The 24,344-nt window shown below is 42.0% G+C and overlaps 1 protein-coding gene across 6 annotated transcripts; it reads left to right on the top strand.

Moving 5' to 3' along the window:
• Positions 1-1,046: 1,046 nt before the first annotated feature.
• NCOA4 (nuclear receptor coactivator 4) lies at positions 1,047-19,545 on the top strand. Of its 6 annotated transcripts, none has more exons than XM_073353319.1 (10): positions 1,047-1,149; positions 10,674-10,828; positions 12,389-12,529; positions 12,721-12,809; positions 13,462-13,570; positions 14,377-14,448; positions 15,244-15,390; positions 15,548-16,564; positions 16,901-16,990; positions 17,583-19,545. In XM_073353319.1, the coding sequence occupies exons 2-10, from the start codon at positions 10,688-10,690 to the stop codon at positions 17,586-17,588; spliced, it is 1,812 nt and encodes a 603-aa protein (XP_073209420.1). In that variant the 5' UTR covers positions 1,047-1,149; positions 10,674-10,687; the 3' UTR covers positions 17,589-19,545. The 6 variants fall into 6 exon arrangements, with proteins under 6 accessions (XP_073209420.1, XP_073209425.1, XP_073209423.1 ...); XM_073353322.1 differs by lacking the exon at positions 1,047-1,149 and adding an exon at positions 6,630-6,705; XM_073353323.1 differs by lacking the exon at positions 1,047-1,149 and adding an exon at positions 7,699-7,806 and having other exon boundaries at positions 15,247-15,390.
• The last annotated feature ends 4,799 nt before the right edge of the window (positions 19,546-24,344 follow it).

The raw sequence follows: 24,344 nt of genomic DNA, 5'->3' as shown, positions 1-24,344 counted from the left end.
AAGGCAGTCTGGATGATGGAGAGTGGGAGGGGTGACTAGGCTGGGTGCTTATGGTTGGACATGTTGGCCTATGCTGAATGGGAAGGGAGGCTTGGTGCTGATGGGTAGCTGGGGAGGCTAGGCACTGGTAAGTAAGTGGCCATAGGGTTCTTTGCCTCAAGCTGTGGCCTCCTTTGAGACAGCCTGACAGTTCTGCCTTAGACCAGGCTTGCTGTGGTTTGGGAGCTGTCTTTAGGGCTGGGCCACCTGCTCCCCTCTCCCCCACACTCATTGCAGCTCGCCCCATCCCTTCTCAGGTCCCCCTCCCTCAGCCGGATGCTATGCATAATAGCAAGTTTTAGAGGTAGGTGGGAGGGCTACAGCTCTCACCCACAATTCAGCCAGGATCTTGCGGACAAACATGATGGGGCAGTCAAAAGAGATCTGTGCCACGTGCCAGCCCTGCCTTAGTAAAAGCAGTGTTAGTGATGAAGACATTTCTAGGCTTTCTCCTGGTCTCTGCTGCCAGTTCCATTTTTGTCCCATATGCCAGGATCCCTAGGGCACTGAGGGGGGATTTTCCTTTCTTTTTTTGGCTACTGAAAACCTGCCAAGGAATTCTTTTGACCCGCCCTCCCAAACTGGTGTATGATAGTGTGCTGGGGTACTAGCTCGTCTCATGCCAGCGGGGGGTTCCTGAAGTCCCAGCCGCGGGAGTCCCGTGATTCGTGAAAACTGAGGGCCTCAGGCAAAGAAAAAAACAGATGTTTCTAGCCCAAGGGCGACGCGAGCGCACCCCACGCGCGCTGTGCTGCCAGGCCAACGCGACCCAACCGCTCCGTGCGGCCCCAGCCTGGGATTCGGTCAGTCTCGCTCACTCCTGCCTCCTGCCACCTGCCCCGAGAGGCGAGGCGAGGGGGAGGGTTTTACGCATGCGCAGACCCAGTTCTAGCGCAGCAGGGAACTCGGGCTGGCAAGGTGCCCGCGTGCGTAGTGGCGCCGCTCTGCCGCTACGGATCAGTGCACGCAGAGTGCTCCACGCGAGGCTTTACGACGGGCACAGCTCTCGCGAGAGTAGCCGCTCGTTCCCCCCCTCCCTTTTTGTGCTGAGCCTCCAGGCCGTGAGGTCAGACCGCTGCGTCTGTGGAACCTTCCTCGCCCCCCAGCCCGGTAAGTGCGGAGCGCACCGGGACCCGGCACCCCCGCCGCGCAGCGCGCGGACGCCCCGCCTGCGCCCACCCGCTGGGGAAACGCCGCCGGCTGGTGCTCGCCTGGAGCCGAGGGTCCGCCTCGCGTGCAGGCCGGCCGGGCTCAGCCCCCGTGTGCGCCGGGGGTGGCGCCGCCGCTCCGGCCTGGCCGTACGTGGCTTTCTCCCGCCCTTCCCGCGCCGCTAACTGGCGGGCGGGCGGGCGGCCGCTCTGGGCCGCGCTTCCCCCGGGGGCTGCGTCCCGGCGGGGTGACAGTGACTCCTGTAACGCGGCGGCGGCGGCGGGGGGGGCAGCCGCGCAGGCAGCCGCGAGGAGAGATGTTGCCTGGACTGCGTGGGCGGGGAGAGGCTGCCAGGTGCAGAGAGCGGAGTGGGGCGGGGGCGAGCGCGGGGGGAGCGTAAGCGGAGGGTGCGGGAGGTGGGAGGGGGACTTTGGGACGGCGCCCGCAGATACGTTTCCTCTATTTGAGGAGCACATGCTGGGGGCTACCACAGTCTACATCAGTGGTTCTCAGCCTCTCCAGGCTACTGTACCCCTTTCAGGAGACTGATTTGTCTTGTGTACCCTCAAGTTTCATCCCACTTAAAAATTACTTGCTTACAAAATCAGACGTTGAAAACACAGAAGTGTCACAGCAGACGATTACTGAAAAATTGCTTACTTTCTCGTTACCGTATAGTTATAAAATCAATAAAATATAAATATTGTACTTGAATTTCAATGTATAGTATATAGGGCTGTATAAACGAGTCTGAAGTTTTAGTTTGTACTGACTTTGTTGGTGCTGTTTACATAACCTGTTGTAAAACTAGGCAAATACCTAGTGAGTTGATGTACCCCTTGGAAGACCTCTGTGTACCCCTGATTGAGAACCACTGATCTACATAAAAGGAGCTTGTCAGTTTTGTACTCGCCTCATTGCAAATGTAAGGAATATGACTGTTCTTTTAAAAGGTACCATTTGCCAAACAGACTAAACAAAACAATTCTCTATTTGATGCACTAATAAAGAATAATAAACAAGGTGATGGGTGTACAATATGAAAGCACTAGTTTGTTTACTCTGAGCTACACTGTCAATTGAAAAAAATCTTTTAAAAATTAAGAATCAGAAGCCTGGTTGGTTTAATAATTTATCTTACAGTTTATTATGGGTGGCACTGAGCCTCGTTAAATTAAACAGTTTTGAAAATGAGATTTTTCTTTGTGTTCAAATAGTGAAATAATTCCTGCATCCTAACCTACACAATCATACATAAAGATAGTAGCATTTCTTATCATGTGTTCTTGGTAAATATATTTGAGCATGATCAAAAATCTTTTTTTGGCTTATGTTTGTTAGTTAGATTTAGGGCAAAATTTTCAAAAGCACCTAAGGTTGTCTCTGCACCACAGCATAGCTGTGTCGGTGCGCCAGCACAACCCTGTACTGTAATGTGGAGACATGCTATGCTGACTAAAGGGGTTTTCTGTTGGTGTAGGCTCCTCAGTAGATGGTGACTGGGTCCATGGACTTCTTTTGACGTAGCTGTCTACGTCTGGGGGTTAGGACAGTATAGCTGTGTGGTCAGGTGTGTGGTTTTTTCACACCCCTGGCAGCTATTTTGATCTTTTCAGTGTAGGCCAAGCCTGAGTCACTGGGACTTGAGCATTTTGGAAATTATCTGTAGTGATTATAAATTTGCTTTTTAATACAGTGCCATAGGTGCATAGTGTTCTGCAAAGAGTTTAACTCCAGGCTAGGTAAGACATAAGATGGAAGAATTCTTAAAAAATTGCAGGTAGGTTACAGAAGTGCTTAGATTTGAAGGGAGGGTCAATATAAGTAGCTGTCTGATGTGGTTTTTGAAGGGCGAGAGGGAGGCTGTAGTGAAAATAAATGTGGGGGTACATTCCAGGTCTCAGGGATAGCATGGGAGAAGGCAGAGAGGTGCTTATGGAAGTATAGTACCAAGAGAAGCATAATTGGGAGAGCAGGGCTGGAGTAGAGAGTGGTGAAAAAGATGATGAATATGGAAGCAGTCTTAACGGGAAGAACATTTGGATTTTCCTTGTAAGGTCACTAACAATGGAAATACGTTAAATTCCAATAATTTTAACTATATCTTGAATGCCTCCCCCCTGTAACCAGGTTAAGGGTTAGGTACCACTTCACTTCTCACCTAAAAAGTTAGTTTTTATTTCAGGTCCTAGTGTCCGTCCTCCTGCATTGTGACAACCCACCATGCATCATGTTGTGGAACTCCCCAAAGTTATTTCTTTTGACATACTGCATGTTTTTTTTTCTCTGAAAGCCTCTTTTTTTTATATATATATATATATTCTAAAAGTATAAAATATAAGCAACGTTAATATATGGCATGATGTTTTTCAAGGGAATGTGCCTCACATTCCATACTTCATTGGGATTATAGAATAGCCTTGAAGTGATGGAATGACTGGTGGATATCATGTTAGAACAGAAATGACTATAACAGGGACAGACATAGGGGGAATCTGCAAAGAGCTTTCATTTAATGGGCAATTTTTTCCATTTAACTTGGTTATTGAGGGGCAATCAGCATATTGCTACTGGTGATAGGATTAAAATTACATTTGCAAATCACACTAAAGGAAGACTGATCTCCATTTAGGCCTCCATGAACAAACAGCTCAAATCAAGCTACAGAATCAGCCAAATGGACTCGCAGTAGCTATATTGGTGGGGAAATCTCTCCCATTGACAGTGCTGTCTACACAGGGAGTTCAATGTAGTTATACCGACCTCTCAGGGGTGTGAATATTTTACACGTCTGAGTGCTATAGTTATGGCAATATAGGTCTGTAGTGTAGACCAGACCTGAGTAAATTTTCCAAACCTGAGTAAGTTTCCCAAAGCTCTGTGTAAACTCAAAAGCTTGTCTTTGGCCCCAACAGAAGTTGGTCTAATAAACAATATTACCTCACCCACCTTGTCTTGCTAATGTCCTGGGAGAGACTGTACTCCTGGGGGAATTCTGTGCCAAAAAATTAAAAATTCTGTGTACAGTATTTTAAATTTCAGCAAAATTTGGCATATTTTATTTGTCAAAATAACACAGTATAGTCACACATTTAAATTATTTTGGTAATTTATTTCAAAATACCTGTGAGCAAGTATGTGTGTAACAATACAGACAAAAACAAAAGATTCAGGAAATGTTTTTGACAAATAGATTCCTTACTAGGCATGTTAATACAGAACTTTTGAGTAATTAATTTAAACTACAATACAGAAATGTATTTCCTGCACCCCTCAGAAGCAGTGCAAAGGCTTGGGGGAGTTGGGGTAATGGAGGAGCTGAGGGAGAGGGAAGTAATTGCTGGGAAGGAGCCTGAGAGTGAACTTGGAGGTTTGTCAGGTGTGGGTGGGAGAAGTATGGAACAGGGGTTTTTTAGTGTGTTGGGGGAAGGGATTGTTAGGGAGCCTCTTCCATGCAGACCCTGGCTGACCCCTAGCCTCTCATTCAGTCAGCCACCCTCTTCCCCCATCCTCATGTGTTCCTGCACCCCCACTAAGCCACCCTCTTCTACCCGTCTCCATGTGTCCCTGCACTCCCATTCAGCCCATGCCCCAGTCCGTCCCCCCACTAGCACTTCTGAACCCCAGTCTGTGACACCCAAGCAGCTCCATGTGCCTCACGCTTTCTGTACCCCCCCATATCCCGTGCCTCCTGGCCCCACGGGCAGGCACTGTTAGGAACGCAGCCTCTGCTCTTCCCTAGCCGCAGCTGGGGCTGCCCGGGAACGGCTGTTCTCTGTTCTGGTGCCACACTGGGTGACTGGGCAACAAAATGGCAGATGAAATTCAATGTTGATAAATGCAAAGTAGTGCACATTGGAAAACATAATCCCAACTATATGTATAAAATGGTGGGGTCTAAATTAGCTGTTACCACTCAAGAAAGAGATATTGGAGTTATTGTGGATAGTTCTGCTAAAACATCCACTCAGTGTGCAGCGGCAGTCAAAAAAGATTGTTGTGGATCATTAAGAAAGGGATAGTTAATAAAACAAAATATCATATTGTCTCTATATAAATCCATGGTACACCCACATCTTGAATACTGCGTGCCAGTGTGGTTACCCCGTCTCAAAAATGATGCATTGGAGTTGGAAAAGATTCAGAAAAGGACAACAAAAATAATGAGGGGTATGGAACGGCTTCCATCTGAGGAGAGAGAAATAAGACTGGGACTTTTCAGCTTGGAAAAGAGACAACTACGGGGGGATATGATAGAGGTCTATAAAATCATGACTGGTGTGGAGAAAGTAAATTAGGAAGTGTCATTTTTTTCCTCTCACCACAAGAAGTAGGGGTTACCAAATGAAATTAATAGGCAGCTGATTTAAAACAAAAGGAAGTATTTCTTCATATAATACACAGTCAACCCGTGGAACTTTTTGCCGGAGGATGTTGTGAAGGCCAAGACTATAACAGGGTTCAAAAAAGAACTAGATAAATTCATGGAGGATAGCTCCATCAGTGGCTGTTAGCCAGGATGGGAGGGATGGTGTCCCTAGTATCTGCTTGCCAGAAGCTGGGAATGGGCGACAGAGGATCGGTCACTTGATGAGTACTTCTTTTGTTCGTTCCCTCTGAAGCACCTGGCATTGGCTACTGCTGGAAGACAGGATATTAGGCTAGATGGACCTTTGGTCTGATTCAGTATGGCAGTTCTTATGTTCACAGCGGCCCCAGGTGGCCAAAAGGTGTAACTGCAGCACATTTTGGCAGAATGAATTTTCTGCTGGGGGAAAAAAAAATCTGAGTGGCACATGAGTTCTGCATGTGTGAAGCGATGCAGAATTCTCCCAGGAGTAAGACATGACTGCAACAACACTGCATGCTAATAATGAGTATAAGCAACAGTTACCCCTCTGGTGCTGAAAAAGGTTTACTTTTAATGTAAATGCCATAAAACCACAATCAGGCTTTCAGAAGGGTGCTGAACTTTTGTGTCCCAACTACATTACAGACTTCCAACAATTAAAAGAACCATTTCAAACACCTAGAACACATGTAAAAGACTTTTCACACTAGTGTTTGTAATGACAGGTTTCAGAGTAGCAGCTGTGTTAGTCTGTATCTGCAAAAAAAAAAGGTGTACTTGTGGCACCTTAGAGACTAACAAATTTATATTTAATAAATTTGTTAGTCTCTAAGGTGCCACAAGTACTCCTTTTCTTTTTTTTTAGTGTTTGTAATGTTTCTCAATTGTGTATTGATATTACTGCATTAACTCTGAGCAAATCTTATAACTGGTTCAGTCTGAACTATTCCAGCGTTAGTGTGAATGGAAGTGTAGCAACACAAGTTCACTTGATACAATTCCAAAATGGCATGGGTAGATAAAGAGCACGTCTAATCTTCAGATTTGCAAAGTGCATTATGTGAAGCATTTTTTGTTGTTGTTCATTAAGGTGGTGATTCCAAATTCCTCTCATGTTTTGAGCCTACTGCAGCTTCTGTACCCATGTATGGCTTCTGTTTTATAAGGTACAGCATACAACAAAGACCTGTGTTTTGGGGAATGCTGACACCAAGTTTTATTAAATGCATGCTATTTTAGACTGAAAAATGCTTATTATAGGGATTACACTTTACATTTTGCTACAGCACTTCTCCATCTGTTAAGAGGATTTGTGGGGCTTGCATTTTGGGATGGGTACTTCAGGAGAACCACAATTCATTGGTACTATAATGGGAAACATCTCAGTCTTTTAATATAGACAGAGTCCCAGATCTCAAGCCAATTATTTTTGTCCTTGCTGAATAGAATAATAAGATTTTGATGTGGACAGATTGACTCTTATGTAAACTGTGGAAGATTTGGTTGAACAGCTAAGTTACAGATCTTTCTGAGAAAATGGATCCATATTTGTTAGCCAAACCACATACACAGATTGCATGCTTGGCCCTAAGCAACTGTGTGCAGGTTTGGTAAACAAAATTCCATCTTTTAATTTCCAAAAGGGGATTGTTTAGAGACCAACGTTGCCATACTTCCAGTTTTCTAAGACCCCTAATGTGGCCTTTCCCCTTTGCATTATCCTGTTGGACAGAGGTTAGAAAGACTAAAGTCCATAAGTGTAAGGTGTGTCTCCAAGGCAGGGAACAGGCATCTTGCTCAGCAGCAGAGCTGTGTTCTTTTTGTGCAGCAACCATGCAAAGTAAAGACTCCACTCCTCTAGAAGCTTATTTTAATAAAACTGTTATTAAATCTTAAAAAAAACAGAAAACCCTCCCTGAGTCCCTCCTCTCTCAGTATTAGCAATCTGGCCGCCTCTCGCAGCTTTATGGTGCAGCCTCCCTCGGCTTTCTGTTCAGGCCAGTCAGAGCTCTCTGCTGCTACGATTGTTTCCAGGCGTTTCCCTTTGGTGCCCCCGTAAATCCCTCCTTTTTGTGAAGACGTGCAAGACTGAGTATCGGCTGTGGCTGCCCTGGCCACGTGGGGCTCGAGGGGTGGGCTTAGGAAGTAAGCTGCGCTGGCAGATTCCAAAGCCTGCTCAGTGCTCACAGCTGATAAATTTGCAGGGGCTATATAAGAGCTTGAGAACCTGGGCTCGTCGTACGGGAGGGCAGACGAACAGTAAACAGGTAGGACAAGCAGGCTTGGCTTTCAGGCTGCAGGGATGTGACATAAAGTCAGCGGTATGGGTGTATGCTTTAAATATTTGTATAAAATATTTACCACAGGGATTTGTGATTGCATGGATTTCTGTTAGTATGTTGCGTTTGTTATATTCAGAATAGAATGATAATGAGAAAGTTAAACAGCTCTGGGAACACTCACTTAGACACAAGCAAAGTCTTTGGTTTTCAGACTTTTTTTTTTTAAGCAGAAAATTTAATTGCATTATCTTGTATGAAGAATTCATGTGTTGCTGCCTCTGCACTAGAAACCGTTCTGTGCATTCTTGAGCAGATATGTGTTTGGAACAAGACTGCAATTTTGTTTAAAAGAGGTTTTGGGTGAGCCCTAGAAAGCTGTATGAATCAGTGGATGCTGAAAGAGAAAACACTAAAAAAATGTGTATTGGAAGCAGTGTAATTCAGCCTTTCAACCAAACAAAATTCTCACTCCGATAACTGTTGTGAATGGGAAAAAAATAAATCATACCTTTCAGAGTAGTTCTGTGCCTCATTTAGGGTTGTCCTGACTAGCAAAAAGATAGGATGTAGTTGGGCTTAGCTAAATTTTCCTACCTAAACTCAGCCTAGACTTGACCACTTTTCATAATCAAGAGAAGGCCAGAGATACTGCACATTTCTGATAGTCATTTGAAGTGAATCTCAAGTTTTATAGCAAATCTCTGAAGAATCTATTAGCTCTTGTTCTAAATTTGGCCTCTCAAGAGTACAGTGTTTTCTAAAAATTCCCTAATGCTGCAAACATAGGTTCGGCTCCACCAGTGACAGAAAGTTTTCTCCTCCTATCCCCAAAACCACAAAAGGTCTTACATATAAAGTGTGTCACCCAGAACTGGACACATTACTCCAGCTGAAGCTTTACCTGTGCCAAGTAGAGTGCACTGTTACCTTCTGTGTCTTACATACAAGACTGCATTTCAGAGTTACATTAGCTTTTTTTTTTTTTTTTGCAACAGCATCATGTTGGCTCATATTTAAGGCTACGATTTGATCATGGAGGTCGCGGAAGTCACAGAATCTGTGACTTCTGCAGATATCCGTGACTTCAGCCTGTAGCCGCTGGGAGCTGTAGGGTACCCCCACCTCCTGTGGTGTCCGGAAGCTGCGGGGTACCCCTGCCACCACCAGCGGCCGGCGGGGGAATCCCCGTCAGCTCCCCCGTCCCCATGGGCAGGAGTCCCCTGTCCACTTCATAGCCACTGCAAGTGGCAGCAGATCTCTGCAGTTCCCCAGCTGCCACAGATGCAGGGGACCTATGCAACTTGCAGCAGCTAGGGGATCCCCTGCAGCTCCCCAGCCGGCACAGATGGGGTTTCTTCCCAGCCATGAGGCAGGGACTGCAGCCACAGCAGGGCAGGGTGCTTGGACCCTCCTCCCTCCCACTTCTTGTCATGGACCGTTTCAGGGACAGGTCACGGTTTCCATGAATTTTTGTTAATGGCCCGTGACCTGTCCCTGACTTTTACTAAAAATGTCCATGACAAAATCGTAGCCTTACTCCTATTTAATTTGTGATCCTTTATAACCCCCAGGTCTTTTTCTTTTCTGCCTAGTCAGTTTTTGCCTAGCCCCATTTTGTATCTGCATTTAATATTTCCTTCCTAAAGTATAGTACTTGCATTTATTGAATTTCGTCTTGTTCATTTCCGACTAATTCTCCAATTTGTCAGAGTCCTTTCAAATTCTGGTCTTCCAAAGTGCTTGTGAACCCTCTCACTTCGGTGTCATCTGTAAATTTTAAAAGCATACTCTCCACTGCAATATCTAAATTGTTAATGAAAGTATTGAATAGTATCGGACCGAGGATAGACCCCTGCAGGTCCCCAATAGATAAGTCCTCCCAGTTTTACAGTGTACCATTGATGATTATTTCTTGACTATGGTCTTTCAATTAGTTATGCACCCATCTTATAGTAATTTCATGTAGACCACATTTATCTAGCTCGCTTATGAGAATGTCATGTGTGACTGTCAAAATCCTTACTACAGTCAAGCTTTATCAAGTCTACAGTTTTGCCCCTACCTTCTAGGCCAGTAACCCTGTCAAAGAAGGAAATTAGGTTGGTTTGGCACGATTTGTTCTTGACAAATCCATGCTGGCTATTCTTTATAACACTATTATCCTCTGGGTGTTTACAAATTAATTATTTAATAATTTGAGTATCTTTCTAGGTATCAGAGTTAGGCTGAGCTCCCGGGTCCTCTTTGTTCCCCTTTTTAAAGATAGGTAGTATATTTTTCCCTTCTCCAGTCCTCTGTGACCTCTCCCATCCTCCATGTCTTCCTTAGCTAGAAAAAAGTTTAAAAGTATTGGAAAACAGAAATCTAATGGGGAAGTTTTAAGCATGTAGATATTTAGCAGAACAGTGTATCTTCTTTTTATATTGTTAGTGTGGATAAATTACTGTGCTGAAAAATTACCCTGAAGAATCTCAAGATCTCAATGTGACCTCCTCGTTAATATTTTTCCAGATAATTTGTTTTCTGTAGCACATCAGATATTGCAAATTACTATGTACCAAAAGTAAACTGAGAGGACAACCAAGGCAAAGATTGGTATATTCAGACATGCTGTCCACAGAGGTGTACAACTTACTGGACATTACTTTCTTATAGCAGTTTTTTTAGTATTCGGTATCTTGACCTCTAGAAAAGTTACATTTCAAATGTGTTTTCAATAACAAATTAATATTACTCAGGTAGCAGATGCAGATGACTGTTCAGAATATGCCCTCCTCATTCTTATCCTTTCAGGGACTTTTGGAAATACTTAAGTTTCACTGTTGTTAAAACAAAATTTCCTTGTGGTTTAGGAACATTATCAAGAATGAGCCCACCGCAGGATAGGAGTGGAAACTCCTGCAGTAAGGAGCCCCTTGTAAAGTGCCTTCAAGCTCAGAAAGACTTGGAGACAGCTATTGCTGGAATTCTCAAGGCTGAACAACAAATTAAAGTGAACTGGAGAGAGGTATTTAAAATGTACTTTTTAAATGTCTAACATTTCACCAGTTTTGGTTGGTAGTTCGACAAGATACTTGGTGTTCTGAGACAATAAACTGAAATCTGTCCTAGAAGCACCATTATTAAGGCTATGATTTAGTCATGGGTATTTTTAGTAAAAGTCATGGACCAGTCACAGGCCATGAACAAAAGTTCATGGCCTGTGACCTGTCCATGCTATAAATACCCCTGACTAAATCTGGGGGGTGGGAGGAAGCCTTGGGAGGCGGGCTAGCAGCACCTATGCCAGTCACACGGACCCCTGCTCAGGTGGTCCCCCGGGGCCAGCCGCACAGGGCTTGCTGCAGGGCCACCTAAGTGGCTGGCTGCAGAGCTGCTCCAGCAGCGGCTGGTGTGGCTGGCCCCGGGGCTACCTGAGCAGCTGACCCTTGAGCCAGCTGCTTGGGCAGCCCAGGGTCAGCCACACTGGCTGCTGCAGAAGTGCTGGAGCTTGCGGAAAGTCAGGTCGCGGGAAGTCACGGAATCCATGACTTCCTCAGCCACACTGGCTGCTGCAGAAGTGCTGGAGCTTGCGGAAAGTCAGGTCGCGGGAAGTCACGGAATCCATGACTTCCTCAATCTTCATGGCAGATGCAGAGCCCTAACCATTATCTCACTATAATCCTTAGAAGACATAAGCATTTGAGTATTGCTAACCTCACCAGGCAAAATAAAAAGTGCAGTTTGTCAACATTTTTTGTGTTAATCGTTTCTTATTTGTAATGGGATTTTTTTTAGTGATTCACTATTTATGCTACTGGAAATAACTTCTTTTTAAACAGAATGATATAAAGGTGCTACAAATAATATGTAGTAGTACGGCTGTTTTAATAAACTGATAATCCTTTGTGTTTGGGTACTCCTTCAATGGAAATGGTCTTGGAACTTTGAAGTGGGGTAACTGGTAAGTATGTTGGGTAAAAGCCCAAGCCTTTGATGAATAAACATGCAATGACATGGATTTCAAAATGGTTTGTATTTGTATTTTATGGGGTGAGAAGAAGATGGTTGGAGGCTAATGTCTGTTTGTGTCACACTGTATTTCCCCCCCTATCCCCGCTGCCTCTGCTTGCCTGTGATACATGGTGGTGCCCAGATTCTGATGAGGGACGCTGGGTGTTACTGTGATATGCATAATTGACAAATATTGCTATTTAATATTATCTGTCTGTGGAATTGGGTAGCCTCACATGACTTTTGTGAAAGTTTAATAATAATTGAAACTGCATTTGTCCTAAAGAATACTCAGACTTGTGTACAATAGTGTTAGGTTTCTTAACCCAGCCAGTTGTGTGTGAATTGTATGTTGTGATGTGTGAGAGTTGGTGACTTCGGTGTGTTCTTTGAACAAAGAAATTTCAGGTTATGGTTCGAGGTGATTACAATTAGTACAAAAATATTAGTATGTAATTTCAGTGTGCGGTTTCTTCTCTCCTCTCTTCCCCCATGAAACATTGGGTATGCTCTGGTTTGAACTACTCAACAGGCATTCTAGAAATACTAAATGGAGCCGGTATTTATCTTGCAGGTCAAAGCTCAGGTTCACAGCTGCATAAGTCGTCATATGGAATGTCTGCGCAGTCGTGAAGTTTGGCTGCTTGAACAGGTAGATCTCATTCAGCAGCTCAAAGAAGAGACCTTGCAACAGCAAACACATCAACTCTACTGGGTAAGATGTGTGTGTTTAACTCAGTTTAGCTATATTGGCCCTTTCAAATACACTGGTCTTGCTAGTATGTATTCATGGTAAAGAAAAAATCTTGAACAGGTATATCCTGTGTCATGTATAAGAATGTGAATTTGAACATGTGATGCCTTTACTGGAGCTAAGGCAATAATATTGTTTTGTTTTTCATATAGTTGCTGGGACAGTTCAACTGTCTTATCCACCAACTGGAACACCCCCATAGCAATGACCTAGTCAATCAGATTTCTGTGTGCCTGGAGAGGTAAAAAATATTACGTGATCTGAATAAATGAGAGTGCTATTCATTTTGACTTTACTTTGAATTTAAACTGTTTTCTGGTCATAATATCTGTAAACCATCTCTTCTACATAGTTAGCTTTTCTGAAGTATGTATAATACTTTACTGTGAGCTATTTTCAGTAATTGCTAAAAAAATTAATGGTGAGATTTCAAAACAGTCTAGGATAGAAGATGAGTATGGCTAAATACCCAGGACTGCTTTGAAAATCTCAGTGTAAGATTTTTAAATTGATCCTTTAAAGAGAAGTCAGGATACCATAAATGGTAATGCAAGCATAACTATTTGTGCAGGTTACTGCAGAGGTTAAGGTTTGATGTCATTTGATTTGAGAGGAATAGTAAGTGAGGAGAGGAGTTTGCTGTTTTGCTGGATATTTCATTTTTTTCTGTTTTTACTGCATAAGAGCCTTGGATGGACATCTTTTTTATTTTTGTGTAAAAAGCTAAATAAATAATTCAAATTAGTTCAGATTTTTGGCTGTTTGCAACAGAGCCAATTAAAAGCCTTTATACAAATATTGGCTCAATTTTATAAGCTTAAAGCTAGTGAAACATTTAACTGAACTTATGGGTGAACTTTAATTTTTATTAAAGATCTCCTTAATTCTTTTAGACTGGGCAGTCTGACCCTCAAACCAGAAGAGTCTTCCAACCTGAACTTCGAGGCTGATACGTCTTTCCTTCGCCAGGCCATCACGTCCTTTGGCTCAATTAAAACAATGGTGAGTACCAAGGCTTTTATAGTAGGATCACTGTTGAAAATACTTGATTCAGATATTTTTAAGGGGAGAGGGTGTCTGCAGATCCCTGATTATTTATTCAACTGGGTTCATTTTAAATCTCTAGTTGAAATAAAATATTTGTGTATGTTTTATTACAGCTTTAGGCACATGAAAAAAATTGCTATATGCAATATTAAATTAACTTCAAAAAGTCTAGAACTTCCTGATCAGATAGATTATGATCACCTAGGTGGGATGTGATATTTATATACAGTAATAACAAAACCCAAGCTATAGATGATTTGTCAAGAAGTCTGTTTCAAAAGTATCTCCTCAGCTGCTGCACAAAACTTTACATATATGTTTTTGGCAGAGGTTGATTGGAAGGTTAGGGTGGGGTGGAGGGCGGCGGGTATGTGCTCTTGCTCTTTGTTGTAGCAGTTGGAATTTAATGTGGGGATTGACTTTAGCGGATGCCAGCTGTAGGCTATATTGGTGAAAAAGGTACATGACCCAGCCTCTGGGAGCATTTACTTTTATAAAAGCAGAAATAATTCTGCTTAATTGCTCTAGACTGAAATTTGCCATAATATCTTGATTTTGAAGGCTCCCCCACTTTTAAAAAAATTTTTTTTTCAGTTACCTTGAAGTTACAGGGATATAAAAGGAGTTTACCAGTTGTAACTGTGCTTTTAATGCTGCTTCATTTTAGTCTTAATGTTTAAACATTTGTTTTTTTTTATTAGAGTTGAGTTTTAAAAATGAGGAAAGTGATATTCTTCTTTTTTTTTTTTTTGTTTAAATAGCAAACTCCTGAGACAGAAAATGCTTCCCCTTGGATGTCAGTGCAGAACTGCACGCTGGCCCAACATGAACAGGTAAAATGAATATTTGTCTTCTGAAAATAGGGTTTGACTAAAGGTAGTATAAGCATAACCTTGCTAACTATCCGGTTTCCTAACTGGTAATTTTCATGGCAACGGTTAAAGTATTGCTGTTTGAGTATTCAGTACCAACGTGGCAAGGTGCATGTCCCAACGAAATGCCTGTTGGGTGGATGTTCTAGTTTCCTTTTGCCATCTTCCCTTACATCAGCTCCTTGACTATGAACTTGAGTTAATTTGTCCCTGGGGATGGAATGGGGCAGCTCCAGCTTGGCTTTTCTAGTCCAAATACTAGAGGATAAATGGAGTTGAGTCCTAAGTGTGCCAGACAAGGATTTGAAACTGTTCCAGTTGTATTGCAACAGTTCACCTGGGAGGCACCATGCTGGGTCCAGCACAGAGATGCAGCTAAGTTCGAGGTATTTTTCCATGTAGATGGAGAGACTATACAGTAAAAAGGGCTGAAGTGATCACAGGATCCAGAACTCCTGTGGGTCATAGGTCATACAGATTAACTGTACACATTTAACTGTTTTCAATCAAGTTTCTAGATAATTAGAAACAATTGGAAAAGCAAACCACACAGCAGTAAGCTTTTTTTTTTTGCCACATAGATGACTGTGAGGCTTTTGTGATGATGGTGTGAGAAGGGACTTCTGTGGTTCTTGTTTTGGTTAATAAATATTGGTACACATCGGACACACTGTACATTCTGAGATTCTCTGTAGATTGCCTCCACAATGAAATAGCTATGTTTATAACCTGGAGACCCCATACGTTCTTTTTTAGCAGAAACTATTGTCTGGGACGTTGGGTTCCCCACTCAGTGACTGGCTACTTGGAAGCAAGTCTGCTAGCATTCGCCAGGCTCCATATGTTCCCAGCATCAACCCTGAGGACTGGCTAATGAAAAAGCATGTGCCAGAGACCAGCCAGGTAAGCTCTTCACGTATTAAAGAGGAATGTGGTTTCATGCTGCAGTTGAAATGGAAAGGGGGGGAGCATATCCATTATACTTGTTACATCTTGCTTGATTCTCAAAATATTCTGAGCTGTCACTGTACAAACAGCTTTTTTTTTTTTTTTTTTTTAGGATTTAAACTCTTCCAAAGTCTGTTATTTTGAGGAAGCCTGGGGAAATCTGAAAGATTTGGAAAATTGGCTCCTGCAGAATCAGCAAAGAGAAGAAAATAATGAAAAAACAGATACCCATAAGCACAGGAGCTCCAGTCCCACCACCTGCTCCTTCTTTTCCACTGAAAAGGTGGATGAATTAGAGTTCCTTGAGCAGGAAGAGATGGACATTTCTGACTGGCTGCTTACTCCTTCTGACCCAGAAAATGGAGGTAGTGCCTCAGAAGAGAAATGGAAATGTGTCTTTCAACCTTTTAGGGAGGAATATAACATAAATGATTGGCTTCTCAAAGCTGACTCCTGCACTTACTGTCGTGGCAGTCAGGCCAAGAGTGTAGAGATAGAAAACCTTGGAAATCTTAAGTGCCTGAATGAGCATCAGGATGTGAAGAAATCCCCCACAGTATCTACCAACAATGTCTGGCTCCTACAGCACCCCCAGACTCCATTTAAAGTGGAAGATGTGTGCAAAGCTAATGAGCCATGCACTAGCTTTTCAGAGTGTGTGTGTGATGACAGCTGTGAAAAGGAAGCTTTGTGTAAGTGGCTCCTGAAGAAAGAGGGGAAGGATAAAAATGGCATGCCAGTAAGCCAGATACCGGTGGTGAACCCTGAGCCTGAGAAGCCTAAATCTGCTGTCAACATCTGGCTTCATCCCTCCAGGCAGCTTCCAGAGGAGTCAGCTACTACCACAGTGAAATTGGATAGTTCAGTGAAGGTTGTAGAACCTCTAAAAGCATTGCTTGAGAGTCCATTGACAACCTGGCTAGCCAAATCAGAGCACAAAGCAGCAAGCACAGAAGAAAAGGCAACCCGGGAGAAAGCAGAAGTTAACTTCAAGAGTCCCTTTCTAGACCTCCTGGCCCCATTCCACCTTCCTCTGCATGTCAACAATTGGGTGTTGTCTTCAAAGAATATAGAAACTGTCAACGAGCCTCCGGTGGAAGATAAATGGCTGCTACGCAAGAAGGCACAAGTGAGCATAGTCTTTAATGTTTATTCCTAGATAATGTGTTAAGACAGTATAATTACCAGTGTTACTTCTTGCCCTGTGTTTACACCAAACTCAAGTTTTTTCTAAAAAATCTTGTCTCCTCAATGCTCAACCACTATTTTAAGAGTGCTGAAATAAAACAGATCTCAGTATTGAAATCCAACTAACTTTGTAAAGCGAATGTAGCCAAGATTCATCTCACAAGAAATATTAGATTTAACTTTCTTTGATCTGACCCCTTTAAAAGAGTGCAGACCCACAGGAAAACTAACTTAGATGCATTTTGGACATAATTATTAAGGACATTCCCTTTTTCAGGACTGTGGCCTTCCTACAGTTTGTGATCTTTTTGCTTGTATGAAACTGAATGGAGATAGAGAAAAGTGGCTGTACCAGACCCCTTTACAGGTAAGATTAATCAGTTACACAAATGCATTGCTAATAAACACAGTTGTGCATTCTATAATCCTTTAAGATATCTACAGTTAGATGTTAAAAGCAACATATGATTTGCTTTCTATATCTATTTTTAGCAGCTCCACCTATTCCTTTTTCTCCGTTCCCACCCCTCCTGGTCCTCCCTCCATTGTTCTTTTCCTTATCGTCTTCTGCCAGGGGAGATTGACGGAATCATTCCCCTGTTAAATAAATTGATATTAAATATTGACTCTTTGTATGGTTTATGGTAAATTACACTCTAATTTGGGATTTTCTTAATTTTTATGCATCACATTGGGGTGTCTGTCATATAGTTTAAGCCAGTGTCCTATATTTGGCATTTGACAGATGAACACTCTGTTTTTAACTTACTGGAAAGCTCTGTTGCTGGCAAGGGAACAGCAAACCCATCAGAACCAAGAAACTTAGCCCCAGAAGCAGTATCTTTATGTGAAGCATTTTCAGCATCCCTTTTGTTCTTGCTTCTCTCACAGAGTGTTACTTTCTCCTTTACCAAAGAACAAAATAAAATAACTCTGTATTTTGAATTGTTTTGTTCTAGAAGTGAAGAACCTGAAGCATTAGAACCACGTTACCTTCCTGCTGATTGCCACACAAACATACTATGTCATTGCAGTCTGCTGAATCATTGTGTTTGTGTCTGACTAGTCTGCTTTATTTTTCTTCCAAACGTTTAGCTAAAAGACAAACTATATTTATATGTAACTGAGTTATGGTGCAGAAAATGCCTTTGTGTTATAAATACTCCTGAGTGCAGGCCTGCTGAATATAAGCACACTGACACAATAGGCATTTGTAAGATTGTATCTTTCATAGGCCTATGTGAAGCTTCTTTTACGGGTTTTCACTTGAAGCATGGTGAAGCTCAGAGCAATTGTAAAATGAAATGTCTTTGCTGTGAAATCTGCATCTCTGGTGCTTGGACTGTACTATATAGCGTTGCAATTTTCCTACCCAAAAGATTGCCCTTCATATTCTAGAACTTTATTTTGAGAAGAATTCCATCTTTTTTAGATAGCTTATTCCTTAGGTGGAAGCAATTTTTTTGTTAACTTTTGAAGGATGGCACTTGTTGCATGCGTCCTATGTACAGGTCAGCCCAAAGTTGTCAAATGTATTCTAGTTTTTGAAAGAAATATACTTTTTTGGCCCCTGATGCATGATGAGAACTGTTAGATGTGTTTTTAAAGGAAGACCTTCCTGTCAGTGAATGAGATCTTCAGCTACTGAGAACTGAGACATATTTGGCCCAGATCTTTTTAAATTGCTTTTGAACTGAAAGTCTTTTCGGTGCTGTTTAGTCTTTGTGAATTGATAGACTCTGAAGCTAGTAGGTGCCCAGCATTTGATGAGGTAACAATTACTATTTTACTGAAACAATTTGGTCTACAAAAAAATGTAATAGTGATGCAAAGATGTCTTATTTTTTAGACTAATTGGCAGTTAACTTATATTCTATAAACTGCTGGTAGTTATGTTTCCTTAGCTGGTTCATAGACAAATATAATTATAAATGGAAACATCTCGGAATGCTTAACAAAAACGGAACTTTGGATGCTTGAGAGCCTCCAAGTAGGATGTAATCTTGTTCAATGTGTTTTCCAGAGGGTGGCCTGCATAGATCCCACCACCTTTTCCATCTGTTTTCGATAGTTAAGGTAACTATCACCTTGATATCAGAGTTGGGTCAGATTAATTTTGATCTGTGTAGCAGTGGACATAGCATGAATATATCTCCCCTAGTATACGTTTTATTTAAACCCTTCTGAAACAGTGCATACATTGTCTGAAGCCATTGGTGTACAAGGTGCCATTGGGCAGTAGGTTTGCTAGCTTGCATGAAGAATTAGCAAAGTTATTAAATATCTGCACAGTTAATTTCCCCTGTTCATTTTCATTAACTTTTTTCTGATGATTTTTAGATAATGTTTTCTTAAAGCTTGTCTGGAGTAAAAATGACCTCAACTTTTCAGTGCAGAAAGGAAATCTTGTTAGAAGGATTGAAACTTAATACCACTTGCCTGGTGCTACACAGTAAAAGTATTCATGTGTGGTATCACTGTGTTCAGATAGCCTGTGAACTGATGTTTTTAAAAAATCTTGGCCCTTTGCACACTGAAAATAGACTCTATAAGGGCTTTAGATTAGCAGACCACTTAAGACCTTTTCTTTTAATAGTTTGAGTTGTCTACTGAAATCAAACTTCAGTTTTTACCTGACCATATTGCCTGTTGCTGCATGGAAAGACTGCACTATGACTAACTCCAATGATAACCCATTTTGATTAGCAGTTGAATTTAATGATGTCTGATGTGCAACTCACCTTTATAATCCTTTTAACCTTAGTCAATGAGTACTAACTTCATAGTCAATTCATTACGCCCTTAAAACTTTCTGGGGGTGTGTTCATTTGCTTTTCACAGAATCCCAATTTAGTTAATACTAATAAATATTTATGTAAACTGTTGATTAGTCTTTTCCATTAAAAAACATTGCAGCCAAAAGTGGGTGTGGTGGTTATTATTTCTTTGTGGAAAGCTGTATTTGGGGAATTTTATAAACTCTTTGCTCAGCTTTCTGTAACTTAAATTGTCCTGTTCCCTACAGCCTCCACCATCATTTGTGGCTCTAAACACAAACATTTGACAGATTTGCACATTGTCCTTTGACTGATATGGGACTATCCAGTAGGCTACATGGGTGCTCTTTAATATAGAAGCTACTCAGAAGAGGTACAGCAACAAATGCCTCCTCAAGAATACTACTGGAAGGTCTTTTCTGTTGCTGTAAGAGGGGGTCTGTTCTAGGTTCCTTGCAGAGGGGAAGATGGAGAGCAGGAATGCCATAAGCAGAGCAACGGGCCACTTGAAGATCTTTTTCATGCAGGCATAATAAATTGTAGGCTGGTCCTGGCTGCCTCTTGGACAGCATGCTTGGCATGGGGAGAGGACAACCCCTCACTACCAGACCCCCGCACTCCCCACTGTTCCTCAGACGTACTTGTCAACTGCTACAAAAGGTTTTTTCCCCCCTGCTCTCCTGATGGCAATAGCACACCTTAAGTGATCACTCTCGTTACAGTGTGTATGGTAATACCCATTGTTTCATGTTCTCTCTATATAAATCTCGCCACTGTATTTTCCTCTGAATGCATCCGATGAAGTGAGCTGTAGCTCACGAAAGTCTTACGCTCAAATAAATTTGTTAGTTTCTAAGGTGCCACAAGTCCTCCTTTTCTTTTTACGGATACAGACTAACACGGCTGCTACTCTGAAACTAGAGGAAGCAATTCATGGCCTGGCTATTTGTCATCACTTCCCAAATTCTTGCAGCTTGAGCAGGGCAAAGCTTAAGGCCAGCCTTAGGTAGAAGCTTCCTTAATACCTGCTTTTTTTTTTTTTTTCTTCCCATCCTTTACAAATGCATTTCAGAGGGTCCCTGCCCCTTTATCAGTTGTTTAGAGTAAGTGGCTAGTAGATACTTGCCACAAGCTGATTATAAAGATAGGTAAGCCATCTTTAATATAAGATGCAGCTCAGGTTCATGGAACTCAGAACACTCCTGTAGAGAAGGAAGTTTCTGAGGCTTTGTCTACATGGAATTCTAAAGTCATTGGAGTAAATGTAGTGGTGAAAAGCCCTAGTGTAGACAGGGTAAATGCTATAAGCTGCAACTTTCACTTGCTTGCCTGAAATTGGCAAATCTGCAGTGTAGACAAGACCTTAGAAATCCAACAGTTTAAACAACATAGGTGAGGGCTGCCTCTTGTGTTTATAGGTTTAGTGATGAGTAAAAATTCAAGCTACCCTGGAGTTTTCTGCCATTTTGCTTATTAGCTGTCTAGAAATGTCATGTATTGTTGTAGTAGACCCCACTTCTGTAAAGTTGCTGTACAAATCTTTTAAACTTCCCTGCAAAATAGACTGAAGTGAGAATTCCCTTCTCTTTGGACTGCTTCACAGCTTCTCTAATCAATCTTTTGCTAGGACCTGGCCTTTGAAAAGGTGTATCATTCTGCATCTCCTCACATTTTAGTTCAGGGAGAAGCTGGGCTGACAGTTACAAGTGCCCAGAGGCTAGGAGTGTTAGCACCTTAACTGCTTTCATGTACATACCCCTATGGTTCAGAAATACACTCTGCCTCAACCAGGAACTATGGGGCTGGGAATTCCAAATGCAATCTGCTGAAAGGTACTTTAACAAGTATGGCTGGAAGAGAGAAGTCATGTGAAAGGGAACAGCAAAAGAAGTTTGTCTTTGGCTGCTCCTTATAATGAATGAATGAACACCTTGCAAACCTGAAAAAGTATTTCTTTACACCTGAAATGTCACGATCTTGCCAGGTTGCTTGGAGTAAATGTTCTCAAACTGATGAGTAGAGTTTGGAGAGCTGGCTGCTCATAGGGTGGCAGCTCTGCACATTCCCAGTTACAATGGAGAGTAAAAGTAGACAGCATGATTAGCTTCTTTCAAAAGGACAAAACAGCTTTGACAAAGAAGATAAAAAAGAACTGCCATGACCACCTTCTCCCCCCCTTTCCACTTACCAGCCATCTCCCACTTTTTCTTTAATCTTTAAACGCATGTGAGCAGTTTAAAACCATTCCCTTTAATTATTCATCTTGAACTGCTATAAAACCACTTCTCTCCTTGTCAAGTCTCAGGGCCTGTATTTTATACTAAGCCTTCACCTCTCTCGTATGTTGATGCTATTATTCCTTCTTGGGTACGAAAGCCAAGGGAGGACTAAAGATTAGCATCCTCCTCCTAGTGGACATATTGGAATGTAGTCAAAGACACATGACTAAGTAGCTGTGACTATGATGAACCAAGGCTATTTACTTACCTTAAAAGTAAAATTAATTAAACTCCTGTTTCCAGTGACCCAAGCCTACTTTGCTTTAGTGGGGACATCACTTCAAAGTAGTTTGAGACTTTTTGTAGGATAGATTGACTGTAGTTAGAAGTCTAGTAAATCTAGCCTTTAATTATGGCCTCAAGGCATTAGTGAATTTGAACATCATACAGGCTAGTAATTAATTTTGCATCTAAGGAATTACAGGTGACCTGCAAAGGAGACAAGAGGCCATCTCAATTTTTTGGGGCCGAGGATCCCAATTAACTGGATAGAGAGTAGGGCTAACATCACAAATCAAGTTTCAGAGTAACAGCCGTGTTAGTCTGTATTCGCAAAAAGAAAAGGAGGACTTGTGGCACCTTAGAGACTAACCAATTTATTAGAGCATGAGCTTTCGTGAGCTACAGCTGAAAGCTCATGCTCTAATAAATTGGTTAGTCTCTAAGGTGCCACAAGTCCTCCTTTTCTTATCACAAATCAAGCAACTGAAATCTAATTGAGGGGAACTATTTTAACTTGCTTTCAAAACTTCAGTTTTCAGCTAACTTGCATGCCCCTCTCCTGCTGGAGGAGTCCATCTGTTAAAGCTTCACAACCTCTTCTGCTTTAGTTAAGATCTGTGAGCTATAAGGCTACATTTCAGTCCTCCTGAAAAAATCTTCAGCAAAATAGGAGGAAACTTTACTAAGTCCTGATATTTCAAGCAAAAAAACTCCCACCATCTCAGATTTCCTTTAGATACCATCACAAAAGTGCAACACCCCCTGCCAAGTATTAAAGGTGACCAGCACAGGAGAAAAAAATGAAGGTGGTGGGAGAGTTGAGGGAGTTCTTAAAAGGAGCCACATGCATTTTCTTGCTCATTGTCAGCTGACCTGTCAGATGTGCTGGATAAATCATCCCTCTGTATCCATAAAGGATGCAGATAGTATGGTGATATGGCTGTTTAACTCTCTACACTGATGGATTATGCTATTCCAATCTGAGCATGCTAGAATGGAGGACAAGCAGCAATTAGGGAGAAGCAACAGCAGTTACTTTTTCACATTATGCACTTATCAAGGAAAAACACAAAATCTAGTTTTAAGTAGCTCCAGTAGCAGAGCTCTGGGGCTCTCAGCTACATCCAGTTATAGTGGTGATATTAAACACCTGCTTGGTACTGTGCTCTAATGACTGATAATTTAGGTTAATGGGTGTCAATTATAAGGCTTGTTAGCTCTAGATAAAAGCTGGTCCAAAAGGCATTTGCTATGGGGTAAAGTGAGGCTCCCCTTTCAAAGGAAGAAAGTCCTGTGAAAAGCCACATCCTTTCATCTCCTCTTGTTGAAAGAAGAAAAGGTAAAATCAAGCCAGGAGCAGCTGCTTCCTGCCTTTATTGATCTCACTGCACTGAGGTATGAATTGGGATGCAGAACTGTTGTTTCAACTGGGAGGTGTTTTTTTTTTTTTAAAAATTACCTTTCACAGGGGGTTGCAGAAATGAGGAGGAAGCTTTTGAGTGTCCATTGTCCTGCTTTCAAACAGTACAAAGGGCTGCTTACTAATTCACAGGCTCTACCTTAAAAAAACAATGGGCAGGGGGGAGTGGGGAGCTACAATACAATAACCCCAACTCACCCTTTACTGTTCCCTTTTCATCCTGATTTACTGCCATAGCATAGGGGGTTTTGCTTTAATCCTGAGGAAATTGACTAGGTCTCAGATGGACATGAACCAGGGAGTGGCTACAACAAAATTAGCAGTAAAAGTAGGTAGGAGAACCACCAAAGGAACTAGAAGACTGCTTGCTGCCTGCAGTGAATCTCCTCCCATACTTTCCAGTGACAGGAACTACTTTTTCACTGAAAGCCAATTCTCTGTGTTGTAATAATTTCCTGGCACGATGCAAGAGCACTATTGTGGTAAAGAGGCTTCCTGTAGACAAACGATCAACAGCCAGAAGATGGGGTTAAGAGAAAGCAAAGAAGGGTTTATTTTAGAGAGAAGGAATTGTGTTGGAATAGAATCTTAGTCCTATATTGGAATTTGTAAGTGCACTGGATTAATATGCACTTCTGTAATGTGGCTTACTGAGGCATATGCTCAACTGTAAGCATATGAAGTTAAGCATAGGCTGCAGCTGTTCCTATTACATTTTTGTAACCAGTAAATGTTAATGTATACACTTAAGGAATCCACTACTCTAGTCATAAGTTCTGCCCATATGATGGATGATTCGCCTTTCCCCTTTCCACCTTGTACCACCAGTGTTACTCCACTGATTTCAGGGGCGTTGCTCCTGATTTATGTTAGTGTAACTGAGAAGAGACTCAGGCCCACACTTCTCAGTGTGGGTGTATTAAAGACAGCTGTTGGAGAAACTGTCCTTTACTGAGAATGAAGGTTCAGATTTCTTCAAAAAGCATAAACATTATCCTGCTTGACTCCACAGAGAAATTTTCA

Source organism: Lepidochelys kempii, chromosome 7 (genome assembly GCF_965140265.1).
Source record: "Lepidochelys kempii isolate rLepKem1 chromosome 7, rLepKem1.hap2, whole genome shotgun sequence".
Classification (NCBI taxonomy): Eukaryota; Metazoa; Chordata; order Testudines; family Cheloniidae; genus Lepidochelys; species Lepidochelys kempii.
Note: the sequence above shows the minus strand (reverse complement) of the source record. Positions and strands in the feature narration are given on the sequence as shown.